The sequence below is a fragment of the Melospiza georgiana genome, chromosome 3, assembly GCF_028018845.1.
Source record: "Melospiza georgiana isolate bMelGeo1 chromosome 3, bMelGeo1.pri, whole genome shotgun sequence".
Lineage (NCBI taxonomy): Eukaryota > Metazoa > Chordata > Aves > Passeriformes > Passerellidae > Melospiza > Melospiza georgiana.
In genome coordinates, this window is record NC_080432.1 from 27,002,757 (window position 1) to 27,030,325 (window position 27,569).

Genomic DNA, 27,569 nt, shown 5'->3' on the forward strand with positions numbered 1-27,569 from the left:
CAGATGATTTAGATTCTAGTTTTAACTTTGTCTCAGACATCCCCTATGAGATCATCACTTACAATTATCTTTTCAGAATTGCCATCTAATTTTGGATAACCCAGCTTTGCCTGTCAGACTTTAATATCTGGAACCCAATTTTCAGAAAATGGTTTAATTCACTTCAGCTGGTATAAAAAGAACTTGAAGTCAGGTTTCTGAAACTCTGAAATTCCATTGGGTGCCATTTATATCTCTGGAAAGTGGCCTCAAAATGTTACCAGTGATGGAAGTGAAGAATTCAGATTTATTAATACCTTGCATCTGCTGCACATGTAAACAAATACAAAATATTTAGGGCAATGGAGAACAGGGAGAGAGAGCACCCAGGGGTTTCCCATGGGTCGAGTGTCCAACACATCTCATCTGCACATTTTACTGCTTCATCTTAAGGCCTCAGAAATGGAACTGTTTCAAATAAGAAGCAAAGCTATAAAGGCAGATTTTCTTTACCATAAAACTATTTGTGTCCCCTAAATTTTAGTGAAATCAGTGCAGTATATGCCCTGCATGGATCTGGGCTTTTGTGACAAAGCATCATCACATTTACAGTGGTCAAAATTCATGATGATTTACAGTGCCTGATCTCTATAAGATAACTTTGTTTGAAGTTGAGTTTTAAAAGTTTTGAATGGCAGATGGGACATATGCTATACATACTACATAAAATGGAATTTTTGTTGAATTTAAAACACAAAGTGACCTTTGCAATGTGTTCTTATGTTTATCTGGAAATGAGCCAACAAAAACGAAAGTTCATTTTCTGTACCCCTGTGATGCTAAAAAAACCCCCATTTTCTCTGCCCTGTGAAGAAATGTTTGTGAAAAATACCCAACAATAAAAAACCTCTCCTCATAGTATTTTAATTACAGCCAAATATCTCACTCAAGAATCCTCATGTAACCTACAGTGGATCATGCCATCTGTGTGAAGATGTTTTGCAATTATGCCAGTGCTTCCAGCCCAGATGACTCAGAAAGGGTGGTGCTTATAGGGAGGAGAATCCAGACCCTTTTGTCCTTCACAGAAATCCAGGCCTGCTCAGCACTCCTGGGCTGCTGCAGTTTGACAACCAAAATGTCCTTTCTTAGCAGGAAAATTATCCTACTTTGGCCCCCATGGCCACACTGCCTCTGGCGCCTGAGTGTGGTTGGTTTGGTAAGCAGCAAAGTGAGATATTCAGGATCTGGGGAAGGTCAGAGTCCCTCAATGCTAATGAGGCAGTCACACAATGTTGAAGGTGTGTCTGCTGAGGGCTTGTCTGCCCTTTAAACCATGATCTACTCACAAGTATCCAGAATGTTTTTAACTTACTACATCCACAGCTTGACAAATCCAGAAAACTATCAGTGATTAGTGTTTAGTCAGGGGACATTTTCTGTGAATATTTCTAGTCTTCTATTTCTGGTAAAGTAATGAAATAAATCCAAGTCAAAGGTAAAATGCCTCAATAAGAAGCCAGATTATTGAAGAGAAAAGATGATTGCTACTTTTCAGGTAGAATGTCTTTCTCCTGCCCTGCCAATACAACATTGGAACCAGCCTCATCAGCACAGGAATGAACTGGCCTCAGTTTCTCCAGCCAGCCAGAGTTTGCAGGTCCAAATTCCACACACCTGCACTGGGAGAGAGGGCTCTGTGGGGCATGGAGGAGGGACTAAGGAACACGCTGTTTGCTTTGCTGCAAGCAAGATATCACTAGACCCTCCTTTCTCTTCTATACTGAGCAGAGCTATAGGACAGCTGCTGCAATAACTCATTTTCCCATCTAATTCTGAGTATTTCCTGCCTCTCTTTGTGTGCCTGCACTATTAGGTTAAGCACAGAGCACTTAATTGGCAAGTTCATAAAGGTCTATCAAGCTCTTTATAAAAGAGAGGTAGTACTTTCTCTGATAAGCTTCAGCACTCTGCTTAGTCATCATACTTTATTATCTTCTATCACGACATCTAGCTCACTCACAGAAGTCACAGCTTAGGAAACTGTGGATAGTTCTCTCCATGGCTTTTCTTCTTACAGACACTGCTTTTTAAAAAATCTTTAAAACAAGAAGTAATATCTCTGTTCAGCTAAATGAGTAAAACAAGTTTTAAAAGAGATGTCTGTTCAAACCACATTTAATTTCCTCTCCTTGCACTGTACATGACATTTAATAAAATGCAAAAATCTTTTACAGCTATCCAGCAGCTAACACCAACAACAGTTGGTAGTAAGGAGAATGGTGAATTTATTGACTACACTATGCAGGATGCAAGTTCAGGTACTTCTGGTACAGAACCTGTATCCCTCTGATATTAAATCTTTATGCTGGGCTACAAACAGCAAATTAACCATTTATATTTGCCAGACTTCAGTATCACTATTTCCTGAGAGACTTTGATTACACCATAAATTCTGATGGCAATTATCAAAGTAACCCTTTGTCATACTGTGTTTTCTTTAACTGATGGCCTGGATTCCTGTCAGGAAAAGGCTCATCTGATAAAAGCTACAAAACATTATTAAGAAGGAGTTGTGTATTATATATAAACTATTTAAGGATCTACTGAGTACCTAACCTCAGAAAAGTTAGTGAAGAAAGTTTGCCCCTTTTTTACTTCACTGCTGCCATATTAAAACATAGTTTGCCTTGGAGCAGAGTAAATGTTGCCACCACTGTGCATGAGGAGGCACAGCTGAAGCATTCTGTCTGACAAATAATTTGAACCCAAAATGAAACATTTCTCACTCAGAGATTGCAGATGCTTTCTACATGAGCATTAGTATGAGGTGCCATGGTACCATAGGCAGCTTTGTGGGGCTGAGGCACAGGCTGGTTAAGGGCTGTGACCAGAATTACCCAGCAAGTCCAACAGCAGAGTAGGAAACAGGGTGTACTGCCCCTAGTGAGCCCTCTATGCCAGGTCCAACAAGCTGAGGGATTTAAAACATACAGATTAATTCATTTTTCTGGACAAAGAGCAGGCTTTTAAGGCAATTGCTTTATGCATCTGGCTTCAACCAGCAGTGTAAACTGTGCCATGCTCTGAAAAGCAGATTATAAGAAGATCATTAATCAGATGTATATTAGAAAGGCAGGTAAAGCTGTGCAGAGTGACCAGGATGTCCTTCCATCACAGCTGCATGCCACTGGATCAGTCCATGTTTGTTTCCATAGTCCCTTCCTCCTTCTAGGTATGACAACTCTGTTGTTTCCTCATTCTCAATATCTGGATGTGATTAAAGTTTTAAAAAGTCAAATATTATGGCCTTTATTCTGGTATTTATAAAATTTCTCATTGTTCTCACTATTCTGAAAAATTAAAGGTAGAAAAAAATTACAACCATAAACATATACATCTATCCATATGTGACAGGAGAAATGGGTTTCAAGTGTTTACCAAAGACTTAATGTGAAAGGAGCTGCCAGGTTCTGGAAGAATGGGTGTGGGGGTTTTTACCAACATCAAGCTGTGCAATCCCTGAAACTTCTGAACTTCAGGGAAAAATGCACAGACCTAAGAGACTTATGAGTATTAACATCTCAACCCAGGGTCATGAAGTGCACAATGAGGGAGGGATACATGTTCAAGGGGGAATATGTAGGAGATGGTTTGGGAAGGCTGTAGCTGCGGAAAGGAGGAGGGCAACATGCATCCTCCAAAAAGTCAAGAGAAACCCCACAGGGGTATGGCCCACTGGGCTCTCTCTTTATTCAAATAAAGGTGATTTTGCAGGATTCCTCTGTCTCCTTTGCAGACACTAGCCTTTCACAGCGTGATTTTCCACAAAATATATAACTTCCTTAACTATACAACCTTCCTCGTGGTTATTTGTGTGATACCCAATTGTATCAGGCTGCTGTTCATAATGGACCCACACAGTTCAGGGCACGGAGGGAAAAACCTGAGGGTTGTTCTGACTTCTCGTGGAAATCAGTGGAATTTGGGGCAACAAAATAAACAAATATTGGGCTGCCAGAGACAATGCAGGAGGTCATGCTTATCCTTTACAAATATTGGTCTGCCAGATAGGAGCCAGGGGATCGCACTTATCTTTTCCTTCATTCAGAACCCATCACACAAATGCACACTGTTCCCCAGGCAGACCTGGGCAAGGCCTCCTGGGAGGAGGAGAAATTCCTCCGGGCTGTCGAGCTATGGAATAACACAACATTCATGGCCAACAGCTTTTAAGAGCTGCCTGATTTCGCCAGTGCGAGGAGAGAGAGGAGAGAGACCACCGCGGGAAGGGGAAGGCGTGAGGGGGAAGGCGGGCCGTCCCTCAGGTGACCCGTCCCCGCCTGGGCATGGGTAGGAGACGAACACAAAGGGCCGACGTGGCAGGCCGGGGTGTCTCGGGAGCCTTGGGGCGCCCCGAGTTCGCCTTGGGGCTCGGTTTCGGGGCCGCTTTGCCGCCCGTGGCCCCCTCAGCCGCTGCCGCTGTCGCCGCCATGGCAACGGGGGCGGGGCCGGCGGCGGGCGGGGCGGCGGCGCGCGCTGACGGCTTCCGGCGTGCGCGCGCGGCGGGCGGCGCGCTCGGGGGGCCCGGCGGAGGTCGGGGCGGTGCCGGTGGCGCGGTCGGTGTCGGTCCCGGTGCGGAGCCGTGTCGGTGTCGCAGCGATGGACACGCTGGGCAGGAAGGTGGTCGTGTGCGACAACGGCACCGGGGTGAGTCTCTGCGGGCGGCGCCGGGACCCGCCCTGCTGCCGGGGCGGAGGGGAAGGGGAAGCCGGGTGGCTCCCCCCGGACCCGGCCCGGCTTCCTGCCGGCACCGCCCGCGGGCCGCGCCCGCCCGGCCCTGCCGCCGCCGCCGGGCCCGGCCGCCATCCCGGCGCTCCGGCGGGCCCGCGGAATGAATGGGCGGGGGGGGCCGGCGGCCCTCGGGCGGGTGTGCCCGTGCTCCCGAACCGCGGGCACCGCCGGCGCTGTGCGGGGCTGCGGCTGCTCTGCCCGCCCCCGGCCCCGCCGCGTTCTCGTTCTGCCGTCAATACCCTGGTTTCTCTGCGTGACCTGAGCGGGTCTCCATGGAGCAACGCGCGTTTAGACAAAAATACCGATTTTTTAAAATTCTGAATGAGCGCATTCTGCACTGAGCAATTAGGATGTGTCCTGTGTCTGCAGGATTATTCGCTTAGAGAAATGTTTGGGGGCTCTGGTGGGGGTTTTTTGATTTTTTTTCTTTTTGGCAGCTGCTGTTCAAAATAGAGCATCGTCCTTTCCTTAATACCTCTCTAATCTGCCACGTACCTCCAAATTGGCATTTTTAAAATGAAAGATTTTCTTCCTATCCTTTCCACCTTTTCTGGCCTCCGTCAGCGTGCAGGCAAACCTATCCTTTTGTCAGGCTGTGAGGCACCTTGGCAGGAAGTGAAAGCGATACCATTTTAAAGCAGGAAGAGATCAGATGCTATCGGGGGATATTTCCCCTTGGTAATTTTTTTTAGTGGTCTAGGGTTTCCCCTAGTAAAGCAATATTATGTGCAGAGTTACCTTAACTGGTGGTGTATTAAGATCTCTTGAATGGCAAAAAAAACCGAGGGGTTTTCTTATATATGGATACTTGTGATAAATATTTTTTTAATAAGCCTAGGAAAGAATAGTTGGGACAAAGGATTATTTTATTAGAGATTCAGTGTCCTAAATTTGAAGGTTTTTCAATTAGTATCTGAAATTGTTAGAATAGTTCAGGAAGAAGAACATCATATTTGACAGTTCAGGGATTTGACAGTTTTGATGTCTTTGTTAACCCTCATATAGCAAAAATTATCTTTAATAGGGCTAGAGTTCAGAGCCTTTGGGCGCTTTTTGCTCTATCATTTAGAAAAAGGAAAGAAGAAGAGATAGCATAGCATTTTCCTGTTACACAGGGATATGGAAGCTGCTTTATTTTTTTGTTTTTAGTTTGAGGGTTTTTTTGGTTTTTTTTTGTTTGTTTGTTTTTTTTTGTTTGTTTGTTTGGTTTTTTTTATTCTTTAATATTCCTATTGGGAGGCCTAAATTTAAAACAAAAATAAAATCAGATCTTCATCCATTGGTGTGGTCCTTTATATGGCAATAATGACTGAGTTGTAAAATGTTCAGTGTATTGGTGGTGACAGCAGTGTTGTGCCTTGGCTGGTCTCAGGTGTGACACGGGGGGTAAAAGCAATTTTCCCCACCAGATTTCCCAAGCTTGGTGCGCCACACACATTTCTTTACAGCCTGGGTATCTGTGTGTGCTGTGAGTTCCAGAGACATCTTGGATCCATAGGGTTTTCCCTGGGTGGGTTAGAGCAGCAGGATATAAATAACCACAGGAGTGGAAGGTGCCTTCCTGGTGCCAGAGGAGGGGCCTGTGTCACTTCAGCTGGTGTGGCTTTGGGCTGTCTCAGCCTTTGGGCAGAGCACTGTGTGCCTGGGAGCCTCAGAGCTCCTTGGGTGGGAGAGCAGGGTGTCAGAAGTAATTGTGAAATCCATCAACTCAAAGTGTTCAATTTGGGGTAATTGGATGAGGATTGGGATAACGAAGCTGGACAAAAATTCCATTCAGTAAAACTTTTGAGTGTCAATTACATGTAGAGATATCAGGTAGTTCTATATTGTCATACCGGTGTTTTGGTAATAATATTTTGCCTATGTGACAAGAGATGTCTTATTTTAGAGTTATTTCTAATATCTCACACTTAAAAGCATGATTGCAATGAAATCTCTTTACAGGTGTCAGAACACTTAAAGATAAAAAATGGAGAATATTTTTGGAAAAATCAGGTGAATTTTTAAGATTAGGCTTGTCTTTGAAATTTACTGTTCTTGTTAGGCTGCAGCAGGACTTCTGATGATAGGCAGCAGCCTGTCTTTGAGGAAGAGGTGAGTGACTCGAAGGAAGTTCTTGCAACATGTGGTGTGGGAGGCAGGCAATGGCACCTCAAGGGTCTGGAGTGTTAGAGGTGGATTCTTATTGTTTGAGGCCAAACAGAAAGTTACTCGTTGGCCTGTAAGATTGCTGTAACTGTATTTAGGGCTTTTGTTTAAGAGTTGTATCAGTGGAAAGGATCAAGCACAGAGATGTGATAAGAATATTAGTATTCATTTTAAAACCAGTCACGTGACTTGTTTGCAAGCTTCCTCATTCTTTTAGTTTGAAAGAACACTTATACATGCAAGTTGTTAGTGTTTGATGACTCAGTAGGAAGTGAAAGACTCGGTATAAACCACAGTGAAATGGAGAAGAAACTATATATGGTAAAAATTGTTACATACATGGTCTTGCACACAGGCAGGCTAAATAGCTGTTCTTAGAACATTCTGAATGTAGAGCAAATGTGTGCAAAAACAAATGATGATTTAGTTCTTGCAGAAATGGGTAAATTCATGGAGTGCTTGTGTTATTGTTGGAAACCTGAGCATTGTACTGAAATTGTTCAATAATTGGTTTGAGGGGTGTGCGTGGCAAGAGTTGGAAGAGAAACAAGTGCACTGTACTTAAATTAGAGAGTTTCAAACTGAGAGTGGCAGAACAGTGAGTGTTTAATGTTGGACCCTAAAAAAGAGAAGCTGCTCCAGATTACTGCAGTTCATAACATTTACTTGAAGATTCTGAAGGATTTTCTGTAAGGGACCGGAGGGAGAGGTATCTTATGTTTGCTCTACCCCTTCAAAAAAAAAAAAATCTAAGAGTCCAAAGTCTGTTATTGTACAGGTCTGTGCATATTCCTGTGGGTGGTTTTACTGAGCCTGTTTCTTCAGCCATGATAGGCAATGTTAGGTGATCACAAACCAACTGAACCAGCTGAATATTCAGGATAGTGTCAGGGAGAATACTGCAGTGGGGACGTCCCCATTGATGGGGAAGCTGACAAAGAAGGCTCACTTGTTCTTATCTTCCCCAAATTTTTATGTAGACTGGAAGGAGAAATTTCAAATTTGAAGGCAAGTTAAAATTCTGTCCTTTCTATCTGTGGCAGAGTCCAATAAACTTTGTCAAATGTAATTTTTAAGGCTCTCTGTTCTGGCCAGGAGGAGGTGGGAAACAGACTGTCAGTGTCTAAGCTTATTCTTGCTCACTGTAGTTTGCATCAATTAAATCTGGTTTTGATTGTGTTTTAGGCTGGTTGGAGAAATGGCAGTCTGTTTTTAAAACCTAGAATTTGTTAATTTCCCAGGAAGATGCATCAAGATCTTAGTGCAAAAAGAGGCTGGAAGTTGCTATTCATATCAAATAGTAAGAATTTTTGTGGTTTTGTAGGTCAGCAGTTTGTAGGTCAGTGTAGTTGTATGTGATTCTGGGAGGTGTTTTAAAGGTTGCCCAGTAGAGGTGCTGATTTTTGTGCAGTAGTTGTTTTGCTTGCATACATCAGGGTTGCTATATAAGTACAGGGGTTTTAAAAATTTGAGTAGTGGAGCTTCTTGAGGGGGTGTTCCAGGAGTTTAAGTTTTAAAGATTTATTTAGATATTTCTTATCCTGTTACTTCTGATATACTGGTGTATTCAAGTATGCAATCCAGAAGTGCTTGTGGCTGCTCTTTGCTTTCTCATAGCAGCACTGCATTCTTGAATGCACAGATTAAATCTATGCAACTCCTAGGCAGGTTTGGCCTTAGTTTAACCAAAAAAATTGATAAATACTTGCCTTTTCAGAGTATTCTGGGTTTGAAGTAGAATGAGTGAAATGAGTTGTGTACACAGTGTCATTCTTCAGGTATTCCAAACAGCTCTGCCTTTAGAAGGCAAGCACTGAAGGAGTCAAAGAAACTAGGGTCAAAAAAACGAAATTTTTTCTCCCCTCTATTACCCTAGCTTTAATTAAAGTATCTATTGGTTTTGTCTGTAACCAGCTCTCTGAATTTCTTTCCACAACAGGTGCCCTTTTTTACTGCAGTAAGGTGAATAATTACGAGCAGCAGCACAAGTGACTTTTCATGTTACCGTTAGTGTAATGACAGAATTCCTCTCAGCTGCAATTAGCTGTGCTCTTTGCTGGGATAATTGTTCCAGTGGCAGTCTTCAGACCTTGCTTCAGAAAACTCGGCGAATATTTGGAAAATTCTAGCAGATGGCTTTTAATACAACCTGTGGTGGATAATTACATTTTGGGACAGGGTCCCACAGAGTCTGTGAATTGCCTGTTCTTAAAGGTTCCCAGCAGCCAGCTGGTCCAAGCTCTGAGCAAGCTGCTCAGAATTCAGCAGTGACTGGTTTGAGCCCAGTGTTGGATCACACAGCTCCTGAGGGTCCCTCCAATCCCAGGGATCCTGGGGTGCTGGGTTACTGCTGCTGCACCTCAGTGCTTGGGTGATTTTGCAGATGTTTTTGTTCTGGCATGTTAATACAGCCTGGTGTGCAAACTGTGCATCAGAGTAAAACAGGAGTGCTCTCTGTATGAGCTGCAGGCAGAACAGCTGCAGGATAGGGTATGATACATGAAAGTGCCCTTCAGGAGAGCTGAAGAGCACAACTTGCTGATCCCTATGAACGAAATGTCTTGCTGGCACATTTAAAGTTCACATTTTACAGCTGAACTTCCTCTAGCGACTATGTATTTTTTTATTGTTCAGTAAATTGTCATTGTTTTCTTAGTGTGTATACTGTCTTGGAACCCAATGATATAAAGCTTCATTTTGTATATATTTGGGTAATAAACACTCTTTTCATCCTGTTTGGTGTGAACTGCCATCATCTGAGGTTTTGGTTGTGCTGTTGGTTTTAGAAGTGCTTGCAGCAGACTTTACCCTTAAAGGAAAGCTTCAAAATTATGAAAATTTGAGAAATCTGTCTGAATTGCTAGTTCACATTTGAGCACTTTTTACAAGAGTATAAAACTTGAATTCACAACCTTTTGGGGCTTTTTCTGGTGTGTAATTCATTATGCTACCATGTGTTCTAATTGGAGAGGTGATTTAATTAGGTTTCATTGGGTACTCATTATAAGGTGATCCATTACAAAATTACAGATTTCAGGTTGCTAGAGGACTTTTTTAATAGAGTGGCAGGAAATCCAACTTCAGACACTGGACTCTTTTACACCTTGCAACGTATTCATTTTAAACTGTTTCTCAAAAATCTGATAGTCTTGATTCAGAAAACATTCTGGAAAATACTTTTACTCAGTTTTAAAAGCTATGCATCATCTCAAATGTGTAAAATTGATTTGAAAGTATAAATTAATTTGGTTTCCAGCGGGGTACATGCTCTTAAATTTGGACTTTTAATTTTTTACCCCAAACCAGGTATTTTTGTAAACAAAAATAATGCATATTCTAATAAAATTATTTCTTCCTTTTCAGTTTGTGAAATGTGGCTATGCAGGCTCGAATTTTCCTGAGCACATTTTTCCAGCTTTGGTTGGCAGACCCATTATAAGATCAACTGCTAAAGTAGGAAACATTGAAATCAAGGTAAATTTTTTTATTGTTATTTCTTTCTGACAGATAAAAATATTTAGGGCTTGTGTAATGTTTGGAAATGTTTTTTCCTTAACTCCCTTTTATGCTGTTTCAGTATCTCTTGATTCATTTCTGTATTGGATTTTAGCCTGTCACAAACTACAAAGTTAAGAAGAGGGTGCTCTAAAGCATTGGAGGCCTTCAGATAGTGCACCTGAGGAGGCAGCAGGTAGGGCTTGAGTGGTTCTGGGCAAAAAGGGGCTTCAAATGCCAGTAATGAAAATGGTATCAAGATCAGAAGGCAGAAATCAGACAGAAGTGACTGACTGTCACCAAGCTGTCGTGTGGGATTTTGAGACAGTGCTGAAGAACTGCTGGAGCTTCCAGGTTTTTCTGTATGGTTTGCTTTCTACTCAGAGTTGATCATCTGTGATCTTGTATGAGATGTTTAACCTTGGCTGTGTTTGCGTTTCATTGTTTCTATGGTTTTTGTTTTCTTTTTGCTGTTGATGGATGTAGGTGCTCCACACCAGTTAGAGATGGAGAGGCTCTGTTCAGGCTGCTTTGTCTTGGGGCATTATTCCAAGGCATGAGGAGAGAACCACTGTTGGAGAATTCATTTTCTGATGTCCAGGGAGCTATAATTTTTCACTTATTTTGTAATTAGAAAGTAACACTTCAAATGTTATTAGTTGCTTCTGCTATATAGGCTTTGGTAACTGTCTTGGCCCTGCTGTGGTCACATCCTCCCTTCTTGCTTCTAGCCACACAGTTCTCACCTTGTGCTGGTCATGCTGCTTGTGCAGGCGTGTTGTGAGCTGATCCAGCTGAAAAAGAGGGATTTCTTGGTCAGGTAAAGTAATGACAGCCTTACTAGACCATGGTGCAAGCTCCAGTTAGGAGAGAAGAGTTAGGGAGAAGCAGGAGGCAATGCAGAACTGTAGAAGTGCCCACTTAGGCCAGTGAAGGTTAGGTAGGACCACACATAACAGGATTTCAATTTTCCCTTCCTTATTCGTTCTGAGCAGCAGTTTAGGAAGAGGAAAAAAAAATCAGTCCGGTCTTGTTCCTTATTTTCAGAACCCTGTTGTTGACAAGGAGAACTTGAGTTGTTGGGTTTCTGCTTCTGCCTGTGAAATGGTTGTAGTATCAGCAGAAGGCCATACAAGGAAGTCAAAAGGCTGAAAGATGCTAGAGCTTCCCAAAATGTCATTGTGGGTTTGTCTCGTTACTATCTCAATAGTGTTTTACCTTGTATCAGCTAGGACAGTTTGTTTTAGTGTTTTAGAGGATAGACATCTTTCCCTTTCACAATAAAGAGGATTTTTTGTAAGGAGACAGAAAACAATCCTTTCTCTAGTAAGATTTGGGGAGAGGTATTTCTTTGGGTATCTTCGTGAACTTAATGTGAGGAGTCTCCTTAAAGGAGGTCCTGTTAAAGTTTTATGAAATTATGCAGTGATTTGAGTCTAAACTCCCCCCAGAATTTTCTTGCATGAAATCTCACTGTTGAAGTCATATTTTCTTTCTAGCTGATTCAATACAGCCTGCCCCATCAGTTTTGGTATCCTCTGATTATCTGATCATTTAATATTGTTACAGATAACAGGGGTGCATTGAAAAGATAGGATGTAGAAGTTGGTAATTGCTATGAGATCAGCAAAAGAACCTTAAACAGTAATTTTGCATGCATTGCTGGTCTTCTGCTTGAGCACATATCATGTGGGTGTATTTCAAAGAGTATAAACAGTGTCTAGATTGTTTCTGGTAGTTTTATATGATTTGTCTAACAGCTTGTAACCCTTTCTTAAGGAGGCAGTGTATCAAGAGGAGAAATCTCTGCCACAGGCACTTTGGGTATCCCAGTAGGATAATACAGTAGAAAGACTTGATAAGTGTGAGTGCTGTTTTTCTTCATGAGAATCTTGCAGATTTCATAAAAAATGTATTTTAGCAGATGAGTTTTATGCCAAAATTTAATTCCATGCATACACTGTGAGTTCTTCTGGGATAAGTTTAAAACTGAGTAAGGGAAGCTGGCAAGGAGATTTTCAGTTTAACTTTTCAAAACTATTGAGGAAAACTACACTCCCATGGAATTCAGAAACGCAGTGAAAGGAGCCTGGAAGCTGATCAAAACAGTGGTTATCATCCATCAAGTTACCAATTTCAAGTTGCTTTGACCACATTTTCCTTATGGATTCTCATTTCACCTAACAGCAGGGATATAGCTTTTTTTGCTACTCAGGAATTCATTCATTACTGGGATTATTTTGCTTAAAATTGCAGCTAAATCCAGAAGCATAGATATTGCTCTGGGCTTTTCCTGACTTACTAGTCTGCAGCAGGTTTGGGGGGTATTAATAAGTCAGTACTAAGGAGTAGTTTTCAGTTCTTGAATATATTAAGTGGATTTCTAAAATAAAATTTAAATTTAGCAATTGTCAGAGCTAGTCAATTGTCCTGTGCAGAGTCTTGTCTAGTTCAGATATACACCTAGCCCAGGGTAACACCCCACTGTTACAGAATATTTATACAGAGATTCCTATTTATGAGAGATAGGCACATACACTGATCTTGTTTGCAGTCTAGGAAGCCTAAACATGACTTGCCGCTGACATGTAGCAATAGCTTCCTTTAAAGAGACAGTTTAATCTGATGTCCTGTTAGTTTGGCCCTAACTAAACTAACTCAGATAATTTCCTGCTGTACATGCATCTCTTTTCAGCCTAATTCTACTGTGTACTTAAAATAATTTGAGAATTTCATTTAGGCCTTTTCTGACTTTCTTGCTTCTACCTTTTCTTCACCTTTCTTGACCTGTTGAAGTAGAATAACAAAATGATGGTAAGTGAGGTGCCCCTGTGCTTTTTGTTTACCATTTTTGCTTGATGAGATCTAGTAGCTGTTATGTTATTTTTTAAATGCTATTCATTGTTTTGTCTTGTCTTACATTTTACATTTGAATACATACTTATTTTGGACATTGTTCATTGCTTTGGTTTACTGGCAACTAATTAATGAGAATATTTTATGTATTGCTTTTAAATGCTATATAACGTGAAGTTTTGCAAGATGCAAGAATAACATTGGAAGATCAACGTGAACTCAGCATCTTTAACAGTAGAAATTGCTCTGTTTAACCTAACAAACCAAGAGTTTGAAGAAATGTTCAGATTTCAGTTAGACAGATACTACTGAGTACTGAAGTGGTGGAAATAGTGGATGCCACGATACTGATTCCTCTCTGCAAATTTGGTTGTGTTGTCCTTCTTGCTCTTCAACTGCCAAGTGTACATGTTTGTTAGTGTGCTAGTGCTGATGTTCTCAAGAGAGAACAATTGTTCTGCCCTTTAGCTTTGTTTTAAAAGGATGTGAAAGTTTTGTGCAACTTTCGCTTTGCACCTTTGAATAGCGGCTTTTCCTGGGCTCTGTCCTGTTGGGCAGCTTGGAGCCTCAAAGAGCAGTGCACAAAAAAGGCTTCTGATTTCTGATTCTTCTAACTGGTGGAGTTTGTGTTGTCTTAAATTCTCATGAGTAATGTGGCTACATGGTGGAGTTCTCATAGTATGGTTTCACCAGAGTGCTTTGGATTGAGAGTGTTGGAGTCTTGAATTTTGTCTTCTGTGCAGTCAAGAGCTGAAGTGTGATCTGCTGTGCAAGGGAAAACAAAACACCTTGTCAGGGAGAGGGGATGAAAGAGGAATGGTTTCACTTAAACTATTTTCAATTCACTTCCTTTTTATATAGTCAACAGCAACTGCTTAGGTTACTTCTAAAATGGGCATTACAAACCACATGCCAGATTTTTTCTTGTGCATCTTGTTTTTCCCCTGGCACTGAATAGTATAACCCTCGCTTCCACTGTGCCACAGCAACTGCAAACTGTTGTGGCATATGGTTGGATGAAGCGACTGGCTTTTCTTTTTTTTTTTTTTTTTTTTTTTTTTTTTTTTTTTTTTTTTCCAATTAATATTATTATGGACACAGAACTACAGAACTCATGGTACCTAGAAATACGATTTTACAGCCTAAGTACAAGTGAGTCAGTTCAGGCTTCTTTAGAAAAGTATGGGATATAATGAGGAGCAAAGATAAGATGTAACTGTGCATACTTCCTGTGAGAAATACGTGGGAAAGGAGAAGATGTGATGCTACTAATTTGAATGTGCAGTGTTTGCATAACTAACGTTAATAAACAGATTGCTTAATCAGTGTGAAATGACTATACAAATTGCATTAGTTGGTTGTGTTTGTGCAAGAATGCATTTCTGGGGTTTCTGGCTTGGGACTTCTGGCAAGGAACAGATGAGGATATATTTTATATTCAGATGTGTCTCTTCACACCCTATTGACACAGGCAATATGTAAACCATTGTTTCTTTTAATGTCTGGTGTGGAATTTATAATCTCTTATTTGCTTTTGCTCCTGTTCGGTATGCTTATTCACCACTCATTATTCCTTTTTTGGTATTGTGCACAGAAATTTGCAACATGCATGGAAAAATATTCTGCCAATCCCACCTACTACCCTTATGTGCTGTTTTGCATCTCGGCTCTTAGAAATTACTATTTGGTAAAATAATTTTGAAGGTGTCAGTGGAGAAACACCTATACTTAAGTCTTTGTAGTCTCTAGCTCTAACAAGTTTTATTGGTTAATTGAAAAAAATCAAATTAATAATGTTTATTTTGGAAAAGCTGTGGGATGGGTAAGAGCCAAATTTAAATATTACATGAAATATATTCTACTTCTCTCCTAAGTACCTGCAAGTGATTCAAAAATGTGGGCATTGTTTAAGAGCACATTGGACACAGGCTGAAGCAGTTCACTGTCATTCGTGAGGAGTTTGGTCTTTTGTAAACACTGACATGTTTTTGTGTTAAAATTTTACAGGATCTGATGGTTGGTGATGAAGCCAGTGAACTACGATCGATGCTGGAAGTGAATTATCCGATGGAGAATGGCATCGTTCGAAACTGGGATGATATGAAGCACCTTTGGGATTACACTTTTGGTCCAGAAAAACTTAATATTGACACAAAAAATTGTAAAATACTACTCACAGAGCCGCCCATGAATCCAACTAAAAATAGGGAGAAGATTGTGGAGGTATGTGTGTCTAGTAGGAGCTGATACACAGCTGATATACATTGGAGCACTGCTAAGAGATTCCTTGTTCCAGCCACACGCAGTGACTGTCTGAAGCAAAGCAGTTCTGTTCTCTAACCAAAACCCGTTCTCAGCCATAGGCATGAATGCTACTGTGCTTAAATTCAAACCAGCTGATCTCATTCACAAGCTGTAAGCAGGCTTCTTGTCTCAAGCATTAATAGCAGCATTAAAACACAGAATTGGAAATACATGTCTGTCTTCACATACCCAGGATACGTTGATTACTAGCTGTTGGATGAATGTTAATTACTTTAAATGACTTGGACTTGTATAAGCCAGTAATGCAGAGGAGATTGGAGCTAGATGATGCTTACCAGATGGAGCAGTGTTGTTGGAGGTGGTTGAGACGAAGGTGTGATGACAGCCAATGCACTAATCTTTAATTAGTGCAAGGGATTATCAATGAAAGCCTTCTAAGAAGGAAAGCCTGGTTCTTGCATCCTCAAGCTCAGAGTGCTGCCCTGGGTGATCTAAGCTCCAGCTGAGCCTTATATTCAATGTAGGTTGTCAGATATATATTGTTTAGGTGCCCTACCTGTGATGAAGACTCAGGCTTGAAGAGCAATAATGTTTGATGAGAACAAAATGTTTAGTTTTCTGTTTTGTTGAGTTTTTTTCTCATAAGCATCATAGGTATTTTCAGTTCATATGAGTTTGAATATCAAAACTTCTGTATATATATTTCCCAAAATCATTCCTTAGTCTGTTAAGAATTTACATTTATTAGCACCTTTCTTTGAAATCCTTTTGATGTCACAGCTACAGTAGTGCTTTCTGCAGCTTGGCAGTGAATACGTTTGCACTAATCCTTTCTTTCAGTGACCAGGGAGCAAATGAAGTCTAGCAAAGTTGGGGAAACTTAAGTGAAAAATAAATCAGACTGTGCAATCTACATTCAGCAGTTTTTTAGCAATTGTGGACATTAAGGTCCTGTGACCTAAGTATCAGGTAATGCAACACTAGTAATATCATGCACTGTATATCAGCCAGCTGTGGTGTATAGGCAGAGCAGGTTGTTCTGGGTGGCCTCCATGGAGCTGGAATGGCTCTATTTCCTGCCCAGGATTCTTTGCTTTTTAGTTGTCAACAATAGTGTTCTTGTTTCTGTTTTCCTGGTAAATACAAAAGGATAGATTTTAGTTATTCTTGTGCCAAATAATTTTATACCAAAAATCCAAGAGTCTAGTACGGCCTCTGAATTGTGATGGAATATTTGCATTGCTCCATTTGCCTGTTTAACACTACCCCAGAGACCATAGATACTTAACCTTGCAAGATGCAAGAATAACATTGAAAGATCATGTTGCAGAAGATTAGTGAGAACTAGAATCCATTTTTGTAAATTTATATTTGAGTTACACAGAAGCTCATTGTTTCTACTAATGTTTGTAATGGAGCACAAGGTTATGAGAACTTAGAATATTTAGTTTAACTGCAATGTATGCTCCTTCCATTTTTGATATAGCCTCCTCCTTTCCAAGGAGGTGAGCCCAGTATGAGGCAGAGGACTGAATGAAGATACTTCCTAAAGCCTGCAGTAAATGTAATAATGTCTCTGCATTTTGGGATACAGTGCAGTAGTGTTTTAGAAGAAAAGCTTAGTCATCTGGACCATATAAAGATGATAGATAATTATATATGCTGTCCTTCATTCTGTTTCCAGTAATTCTCTCTCCTCATTCCATCACTTTGTCAGGCCCACCTGCAATAGTAAGGCAGCAAGTGTTCATATGTCAGCTGTATTGTAAAATATATGTTTAAAAAGTCTTTTCCTTTCATAGCACGTAAAAGACCAGGATCGCTCCTCAGCTTAATGGGGTGTTTACTGTTTGTCTTCATCTGCTGCATTCTCATTGTGTAACACCCTCAGAAGCAGCCAGACTGTAGTGGCAAATCAAGAAGCTGCAGAGATGCTTGAGCACAGTCACTTCCATTTAAATCAACCTAGGATTTCTTATATTTTTTCCCAGTTTTTAATTCTTTCTGTACCCAGTTAGAACATAGAATCAAAAATCTGCTGTTATGTGAAGAAGAATCTTTTCAGGGAAACATATTGCTCAGTATTTATATCTCAAGATTTGTTAACGTAAAAGCCCTGTGTCAAGGCATGTTCCATGTCGAATAAAGTAATGCAGAGGAGAATCCATTTCTTGTTTTCTTGAAAGAATGACAACACTCCCAAAGGTTATGAAAGGTTTTGTAGAAGCCTTTAGGGTTTGGTACATGTGAAGGCAGTAACTAGTGCCATTTGAATATTGATTTTGTTGTATGAAGGTGATAGTTTAGATTTTTCTTACATTATTTTTTGATTTAATAAGCAGTCAGGTTTTTTGAAAGTATCCATTGGAATAGTGTTGGGTTTAGACAATGACTACTCAAAGGGGTTCTATTTTGAGTTGCTGCCCTTTCAGCTGTTCCCTTTCTGTTCCTTTTCACACTGTTCTAACGGAGGAGGTTCTTTAAATAGTTCAGAATTCTAAAATTGTCAGGCATCAGCTTTTTTCTTCAAAAATATTTAGATATCTTTTACTTGAACTGTGGGAGCACTTAGGATTGAATCCGTTTCTAACCCTAGAAGTTGCAGAAGGGTTCTGAAGGCTGCACATAGCAAAAGCAAAGCTGTATTTGTTGGAATAATCAGAGTTCATCCATTTTTCCTGGTAAAGCTTATTGAGGGGAAAACTGCTGTACAGCATGATTTGTTTACTTGGCCTTTTCTTGTGTTTAGGAAGAAGACAAGATCCTATAAACTCTACATCCTTTAATCTTGTTCTGCTTCTTAACTGAAACTAGTTCAGTGATTAGGGAAACCTAGTTCACAAGACAAGGAGTTACTTTTCCTGTTTCAGTATGAAATCTGCAAACCTGCAGTCTTCTCTCTGCAGTGGATTTTACACTAAATTTAAAAGTTTGTAATTGGTTGCCCTTTAAAGAAGGGAAAAAAGTGGTCCAGATCCAGAGAGCAACCTGTGATACTGGACTCATTCTAGATTAAGATATGAAGGAGTCTGGTCTTTATTTGACATAATGTGCAGTTGTATAAAGTCTATGGCTTAATATGAGGAATGAAAAATGCCTGAACTTTGTTTTAAAGCATACATCTTAAACATTTTATTCCCCAGTCACACTTCAGTAATGAGCTGCTTGGCTGGTCTACAAGTACTGCCTCCCACTCATTAAGCACTTTGGAAAAGTAAAAATTTGTGTAAAGCTGCAAAAATTGATGTGTGGGTTTCTTGTGTTTGCTTTTGTTGCTTAATGGATGTAGAATATCTCACCTGGCTTGTCTGGTGTGAACAGGTAAGATACAGAACTGAATGTACTTCTTACTGTCCCAAAGCACATAGGTTTCTAATGTTCCTGTGGAATCTTGTGTGATGAAAATTCTTGGGAAGTGTTTTTGATTGGTAAAAATGCAAAATTCTAGAAATACAGTTTTCAAACACCAGTGAAATTTCTTTGAGGTATTTGGCCTGTTTTGGAAGCTGACTTTTGCCTTCATCTTACAGGTTATGTTTGAGACGTACCAGTTTTCTGGGGTGTATGTAGCCATCCAGGCTGTTCTTACTCTGTATGCTCAAGGTAGGCAAAATCAACCTAAAATTTCTTTAGTTTCCAGTGTTGCTGAGGCAAAGTACAAACATGGCATCACTGTGTCTTGGGCTTAATTCCATGCTGTTCTCTAAGGAAGCTCGACTTTGACTGACAGCTTGCTTTTTGTTGTGAGGAACTACTGTTAGATACCGCTGTTGGTGTTATTTTCATGGATAAATGCAAAAAACCATGTTCCTCAAAACTCTTACTCTTTCAGGGTGTAATTATTTTGCCTTTGGCATCAAGTCTTAATGGCTTACTTTGAATTTTCTGAAAAAGGAAGAACTTTTACCATGAGTAAGAGAGTAATTTCAAGAAGGTGATCATGTGACTTCTACACTATTTTCAGGAGGGGGAGGGGGAAGTTGAGTCTTTTGCTGTAGATAAACTAAATTGAAATGATCCTTAGCCTGAGCAGAAAATTATGGATTGACTGAATTAAATGGAAATTCTACCATCAAGTTCAGTCCATCTAGGATTCTATGAAGTTACTCAAGCACATCAGTTCTAATACCATGACTCCTTGCAATTGTTTGTTGGTGACTTGGTGTGTTGAGCTGTCACATAGCAGGACACAAATATCCATGTCCATTAACGTGTCACTGTGCAGGACCAAAAGCAATGGGGTACTGCAAGGGTGGCTCTGCCATGCAAGTCAATATAATTACTTGAACCAAAACCACTTTTGCAAACCTGAATAGTAATTTTATTTGCTGCAGTCTGTGTTATTACCTTTTTTCCTCCTTGGTTTTCTTTGGTTTGATTCCTTACAACTATTTAAATATCTGACATCTACAGTCTTAAATTCTGCTCTAATTGTACATGTACCTCACTGTGTAGTGCTCAATTGCTTCGTGAATAACAGAATGTGAGACAACTTTGAGCAGTCTGCAGAGTTTCTACATACTATCATCTAAAACACAGCTGAAGACCTTCTAAGACATAAAAATCAAGGGGCACATAAATCAAACATTTGCTTTTGGAAAATTTTTTTAAAAACTCTTTAAAACGTCTTACTTATTTATATTCCTTCAAAAATTAAAGTAGTGGCTAAAGTTTTATAGAGATGTGCCTCATTTCAGTGCATACTTCTGAGGTCTGTCCTTAAAATATGGTTTCTTGCTTTGGTAGCTTATGAGAAACTATAAAACTGTTTTCTGATCAACTTCCATTATTGATTTTTGCCCTCTTAAGTATAGAAACTCCTGTTTCTACATGTTCATGATATCTCCTTTGTATAGCTTAGAATTTAATAGTTTGTAGTAAACTTTTTTTCATGAGAGTTGATTTTTTTAGTCTAAGAAAGTGGATCTCTTTCAGCCTAATGCCACTTGTGTGAAGAAATATTAGGCATGTGCTGTATAGTCCAAATATTTTCTACCTTATGAAAGTATTTGGTTTTTTGTATACCAGTAAAAATCAACAAGTCCTAAGAATTTAACAAGGTAAACTTGTGGCTTGAATATCTCTAAATTTCTTAATATTTCAGAAATTAATATAAGACTACACAACTGAATCTGTGGAGGAATTTGTGCCCCAATCAGCATTTAATGAACATAGATACTCCATTTAATTAGAATGCAATTTAAAGATGCTAAAATGCCTCATAAAATTGTGCGCGATACAATTCTAAACATCTAGGTAAAAGTAAAAATTTTTAAAAAATGTATGAAAGCATTTGTTACTATGAAAACCTGAAGTTTAATATCTACTGATGACTGAGGGAGGAAAGGTTGTATTAGTTTACAGTGAAAAACGTATCTTAAACTTGCTGCTGTTCTGCTCTATTTATGAAAGTGCAGTAAAATTGTGCTTGCCCCCATTCTTTTAGGTTTGTTGACTGGTGTTGTTGTGGACTCTGGAGATGGTGTGACTCACATTTGCCCAGTTTATGAAGGTTTCTCCCTCCCTCACCTCACGAGACGGTTAGATATTGCTGGGAGGGATATCACCAGGTACCTCATTAAGGTAAGCTGGGAGGGAAGAGGGTTTAAGGTGATGCTCTCTGTGGTTCAAGTCAAAATCCCTTGACAACAAGAAACCACTGTGTATTTTCCCTTGATTGTTCATGTTAATTACATTAAGAACTCCTGTATTCTCTGTGTTACTTCAGTCTATTCTTACTGTGTTTCCTCATCTAAATCACGGTGATGATATTGATGTTATTCAGAGACATGACATTTTCTTAGTGGCAATCTTGTAGGAAGGGAATTTATTCCATATTTGGGAAGGAAAAGCTCAAAAGTTGGCTTTCTCACCTAAAATGGAAGCTAAATTGTATTTTCTCAGCTCTACTCATCTGTTTTCAGAAAGACTTCCTTGCAGTGTGGATAATAGTGTAGTGATTCTTCCCTGATAATTCAATAAGAGAACATGTTTGATAGACAATTCATTTGTTTGGGAGTTTTAAATATAAGCAACATCTTAGATTGACAAATCTTATGGTTAACCTGGAATACAGGAATGTTCTGAAGTGAAGTTCTAAAGACAAGAATTATTTTGGGTTTTCTTCATTTGTCTTTGTTCTGGTTATGCTGAAAATTGTAATGAAGAAAATTTCCCATTTGGAGTAATGCTGCTGCTTTTCTGGGGATAATGGATACACTGGGACGGATTTCTCTTAATACCCAAATTTGCCACTAAAAAAGGGAGGTGAACAGAGATATGTGTCTAAATGTACTACCCCTCTTCTGAGAGATCTAGAGTTCCTCTCATTTCCTGCTAACCTGCTGTGCTCCCTCCAGCTCCTCTTGCTGCGAGGTTACGCTTTCAACCATTCTGCTGACTTTGAGACGGTTCGCATGATCAAGGAGAAGTTGTGTTACGTGGGATACAACATTGAGCAGGAGCAGAAGCTGGCACTAGAGACCACAGTTCTAGTTGAATCCTACACGGTGAGTATCTCAAGACAGCTCTCCTTGTCCTAAACTTCCTAGGTTTAAATTTGGGTAGCATTTAGCTTTCGTTCCTTCACAATTTTTCTTGGCAGTAGCGCTCACCTCTCGGCTTGTAGAATCAAATTAATTCGTTCTGGGAAAGTCTTCTACCGGCTTTTTTCTTTTCAGATTGTCTGTAAATCTTTGTACTCACTTTTGTCATTGTAGATCTTTGAAGTTTTAATATTATAGTACTGGAATTTGTAGAGAAAGTGGACTTATTCTAGCATATGAAATTGTTTCAGCTTCATCCATGCAGCGCTGAGACATGAGACTGATATCTGGTGTCAGGAAAGGTGAACTTGCTCTTAGTTGAAACTTTGTGATCACAGTTGGAAAAATGTGCAGAAAATTATTATTCTTGCTTGTAAGATAATTTTTAAAATTGGTACTAGGAGTTGGTATTGCAAGGAAATATTTGGTATCTCAGTATTGATGTATCTGGTCCCTGATGTCTCCAAGTGAATTGCAGAGTGATTAAAGAATTTGTGTATTCTTTCAGTACTACTGAATGACTTCTTGCAGTGCTGACAATTATCAACAATTTCCTGTGTTAAAACATTTGGGAGCAATGTAGGTCATTTCCTCTTGGCTTTTTTTAGCATTCAAGTGGCTAAAAGTAGTCTTTTCAATGGTGTTGTTTCTTCCCTAGCTCCCAGATGGCAGGATTATCAAAGTTGGTGGAGAACGGTTTGAGGCACCGGAGGCTCTCTTCCAGCCTCACTTAATCAATGTCGAAGGGGTTGGTGTGGCTGAGTTGCTGTTCAACACCATCCAGGCTGCTGACATTGATACCAGGTATGAGCAGAACATTTAGAATCCTTTGTCTGGGTGCAGGGGTGGCACAGGAACTGTCTTCAGAGTAACATCTTTTGCTTTAGACACTAATGTGTGCTCCTGGGAGAAGGGTGTATGCTGGGAGTGGGGCTCAGGCTAAGCTTCTGGAGCTTAACCAGTTGTCTGGAAACTATTTCAGTAAGAATGAGCAAAGATTAAATCTTGAAAGCACTTTTTTTTTTTATTTCCATGAGCAAGTCTGCTGAAATTGTACAGTCTGTCTTTGCATAGTGACTGTTTCTTAGATTTGTGTTTACTCCCCTGTGTGTACAGGTACCTTTACAGGTACAGAGTAAAGTGTTCAGCACTACAAAAACTGTATTTTTTGGGTCAGGTCTGAATTCTACAAGCACATTGTGCTGTCTGGAGGGTCCACCATGTACCCTGGGCTGCCTTCACGACTGGAGCGGGAACTGAAGCAGCTCTACCTGGAACGAGTTCTGAAAGGAGACGTGGAGAAGCTCTCGGTGGGTATGGATGGGGTGGCTGCTGCGGCCGGGGGCAGAGGCTTCCCTGAGTCCCCGCTAGGGGGAACCAGGGGGCCAGAAATGACGGAGGCTGCGGGCGGCCCTCCCTGCAGCTTGCGAAATCGCTGCCCCTCCTTCCTCACGCCCCTGCCTTTGCTTGGTGCATACTTGCAGTAAAGTTACCTTCTAGACCCGGCTAGTAGCCGGTAATTCCCGAAGTCTTGGGTAAAATAGGCTGAGAAATACCAGGACACATATTGTAATGTTGGTTAAGCAAAGCTAAGGAGTTTCTGTGCCTTCAAGTTGTCATAGAGTAAAAAAAAAAATTTTTTTTTTCAGTCTGTGAAAATTTTGGTTCATATTATAAGTGAAATACTCAAAAGTGAGAGAGGCTAGGGCTCTAACACACCTTCAGGTGAAGTAAGTTTCCCTTTTCCATTTGTTACTGTGATAAGCAGGCTACAGCCACACTTGTTACAGAGGTAACAGTGTGTTGTACTGAAAATTCCTTTGAGTGGAGTTTCTAATGGTGAACTGAATTGAACTTCACTGATTCTTAATACTGTGTTCTCTGAAGGTCTTCTGTGGAATGACTCAATTGAACAGAATGTTTTACATCTGAGGCAGTGTTTCAGTCATAGCTTTGTACTCTCTTTGTAGCTCTTGAGGTTAGACCGTTAGCACTGAAGAAGTTAAGGTAATATTAATTAGTTAAGCTGGTTTAGATTGTGTAAATTGATATAATTCTAAAATATGTGTGATTTGATTATCTGGTTACTTCTGATAATTTCAGCCATCAAAGATTAGGAATTATTTCACTTTTAATAGTGTTCCTGAAATGCAGAAATTGGGTCTCTAATTTTCTGTCAGTATTCTGAATCCTGGGCTTTTTGTTGATATACTGAAAGTACAATTTTTGGGCAAGTGTCAGTAGCTGTGTGTAATTTGCAATGCTGAGTCATTATTTTATTCAGCTGTGCAGCCCGGAAGCTCGCAGAGTGCCCCGTGCTAGCATTTCAGTTTTTTAGTTGCATTTTTCTCACTAGACAATTTCCACTTCATTGTTGTGGTGGAAAGCCCAATTTTATTTTGCAAGGCTTTGTTTCAAGAATCCTAGTAATGATTTCTTTTCTTCTCAGAAATTTAAGATCCGAATCGAAGATCCCCCTCGTCGGAAGCACATGGTGTTTCTGGGGGGTGCTGTTCTAGCAGACATCATGAAAGACAAAGACAACTTCTGGATGACCCGACAAGAGTACCAAGAGAAGGGAGTGCGTGTGCTGGAGAAGCTTGGTGTGACTGTTCGATAAATCCCAAAGCTTGTTCCCATCACATGTCTAAAGCTTTTTTCTTTCATTGCCAATCTCTGAACTCACTCAGCTACATGCTATGGAAGGGCCTGTCTGTGGCCTTTTGACCCAAACGTCAGGTTTTGTTCTGGTTTCTTGGGGTCGCTTTTGTTTAATGTTTCTTAATGTGGCTAAATTTGACTATTAGATTTGACCACTTCCCTGCAAACAAAACGGAGCAAGAGCAGCCTGTCTACTTCATTGTTTCCTCCCAGTAGGCAATTGGGTAATTCTGGTAGGCTTTTTCTTCTGGGTTTATTGCTGTAGTCCTGCTAGCTTTTGTCTCTAGTTCACAAAGGGTTGTGTGCCTTTTTTAGCATAAGAAAACCTTTAAACAGGAGTTTTTGCTATTGGATCATTGTGGTGGTTATCTTTGCATCTTTATGCCTCTCTCTACATTAAGTTTGGGGTTTTTTTCTTTCCTGCAACTAGGAATTTTGATTAAACATTGTTAAAAACTAGTTGAAGTAGCTGGAATGACTTTAACACACTGTTTTGATGTAATGTGGTTTCATATGCACTGCTGCCTAAACAGACTTCTGAGATGGTTCATCCTTCAAGGTGGTGGTGGGGCCTTCAGACTGTATTTCTCTAAGTGGGAATGAATGTACAGTTGCCACAAATGGAGGAACACCTGATGTTCTGGCAAGTGTACATTTGTGGCCTTAGGTGTCTTTTTTCTGGAGAGAGAAGACAGGTTTGAGCTATGTTTCTTTTTGTTAAGGGACAGATGGGGGGGGTCAGCCTGACCAAAAATGCCTCTTTTTATAATTAAATTTTGGTATCATGTTGTCTCAGCATAGGAAGCAAGAATGTTAAATCAGCTATTCTGTAATTGTTGAAGAAACTTAGATATGCTGAGACAGGAGCCTCTGAACTTATTGAACAGATTTAATACTTTCAGCAGAAATGCTTGTGAAAACTGTAACTATAAATATTTAAAGCCCCAGAACTAAGTTTTAAAAAGTCTGATGTTTTAAGTGCTTGTATGTACATCAGAAGCACTTCCATTAAACTTTACAAGTATATTAACCTAGTGCCAAGTAGTTACTGCAAATGAATATTTCAATGACCAATGTTTATTGCAGCAAGCAGATATTTATAAACAACCAGTGGCAGTAGGTTATAAAGAATGACTTATATTTGTTCCAGTTAAGAATAATATTGGAATAGAAGATGTTGATTGGTAAATAGCCACAATTCATTTTATCCAGTCTTGATTTTTGATACTTAACATGGGATGGGGAAGGAAGTGAAAACCAGTGATGAAAATGCTGTTTCCAGAAAGTACATTAAAGCTGAGTTGTTCTAAAAAAATAGAAGTTGTCACTAATAATTATCAGCCACCTTCTTTGAGTATAGTTGCCTGTGTTTTTTTCCTATAGCAGACTGGTAACTATTGTTGCAATAAAATCTGCCTTACATAGCAAAAACTGCTTGCATACAAATGCTAGCTAGACTTAGTTCTACTTTGCTTTCCATAGAAATATTATATTACTTCTTACTGGTTTTCGAAGCCTACCATAACATTTAAGGATAAGGAAGTCAAGATCTGCTCTTGACTTCCAAACCTTGGAATGTATGAGAGATGCTTTCCTATACTTGCCATTTGTCTACATCTTTACATTAATAATTGACCCCAGAAACATGGAAATACTAAACTCCCTTGGACTCCTAAAATGTGCTTCCTTTCTAAATTGAGCAGACAGCTTCCTTTGGCCGAGCGAGCCAAAGGGGCAGAACCCATGTCTGCATTTCTTTAATAACAAGACAGTCACTATAGCATTGCTAGTAATGACCATTTAATTATAGGTGGGTGGGGTTTTTTGCAGCTATATTTGCTCTTAACTTGAACAATACGAATTTCCAGGCATGCCGGTCGTGCCTCAGTGCATGCACTTAAGCAGTTACTAGATTTTTGGGGACATGAATGTAAGGGGTACTCTGAATTCCTGTAGTCTTCTAAACATTTAATACACAAGACTTAAAAATGCTGTGGGCTTGCTTTAGAGCTATGATTTCTCATGTGACTGTCTCTGGGCTTTTCAGACAGTGTTGGGAATCATGGAAATAAACCAAAGAATGACTTAAAAACTTTTTTTAAATGACAATCTGTCATGTGGTTTTTCAAATCTAGATCTTGACCCTGCAACCCCTTTTCTAAACCATCTTCTCCCCTGACCACTGGCTTCAGTGAGGTATGTGCATGTTTGAGTAAAGGTTTTGGAATTTGGCCCCTTCACTAGAGAACTTCACAGCACCATGAGTAATAAATGTCAGTTGATTGTGCAGAATCTTGGGTTTCCATGGAAACCATGTATATATTAAAAAAAGAAACTAGCATTTTAAATTAACTGTGATCATGGATTCAGAGGAACACATTTGTAATCCAAATACTGAATGGGGTGTTCCAGTTGTGCTCAGTGTGGTTCTCCATGTATGTGTTTGCACACACAAGAGTGTTGTGTGTGTGTTCTCTCAGCTGACAGCTTCAATACTGCTATGAAAGCAATCTGGTTTTAAAGTTTTTTTGAAGACCAAATAACTTGAATTGTATTTGCAAAATGCTTTAGCTCCTTTAAAATTAGAATAGAAGATGCCGCATCAGTTGTAAGTTTTTTGAGAACATCCTATTTTTAATGTTAAGCTGCTTCAAACCCTCCCCCAGTGTTCTAGGATGTTAACCAATGTAACACAGATGGCTTTTTATACAGTTCTGAATAATGTTAACAACACAACACTGGTTGAGACCATGAATGGAAATAAACATCTATTTAAATTGACAGGTCTTTTCAATACAAAAATAAAATCAGATTTTTTTCAAAGTA

The 27,569-nt window shown here is 39.9% G+C and overlaps 1 protein-coding gene across 3 annotated transcripts; it reads left to right on the forward strand.

Moving 5' to 3' along the window:
- Positions 1 to 4,553: 4,553 nt before the first annotated feature.
- Positions 4,554 to 27,569, forward strand: ACTR2 (actin related protein 2). Of its 3 annotated transcripts, XM_058019742.1 has the most exons (10): positions 4,554 to 4,689; positions 10,285 to 10,395; positions 13,216 to 13,230; positions 15,280 to 15,495; positions 19,068 to 19,140; positions 20,984 to 21,120; positions 21,897 to 22,046; positions 22,741 to 22,886; positions 23,260 to 23,392; positions 24,532 to 27,569. In XM_058019742.1, exons 1-10 carry the CDS (start codon positions 4,642 to 4,644, stop codon positions 24,700 to 24,702), a joined length of 1,200 nt encoding a protein of 399 aa, XP_057875725.1. In that variant the 5' UTR covers positions 4,554 to 4,641; the 3' UTR covers positions 24,703 to 27,569. The 3 variants fall into 3 exon arrangements, with proteins under 3 accessions (XP_057875725.1, XP_057875726.1, XP_057875727.1); XM_058019743.1 differs by lacking the exon at positions 13,216 to 13,230; XM_058019744.1 differs by lacking the exon at positions 4,554 to 4,689 and having other exon boundaries at positions 10,352 to 10,395; positions 13,213 to 13,230.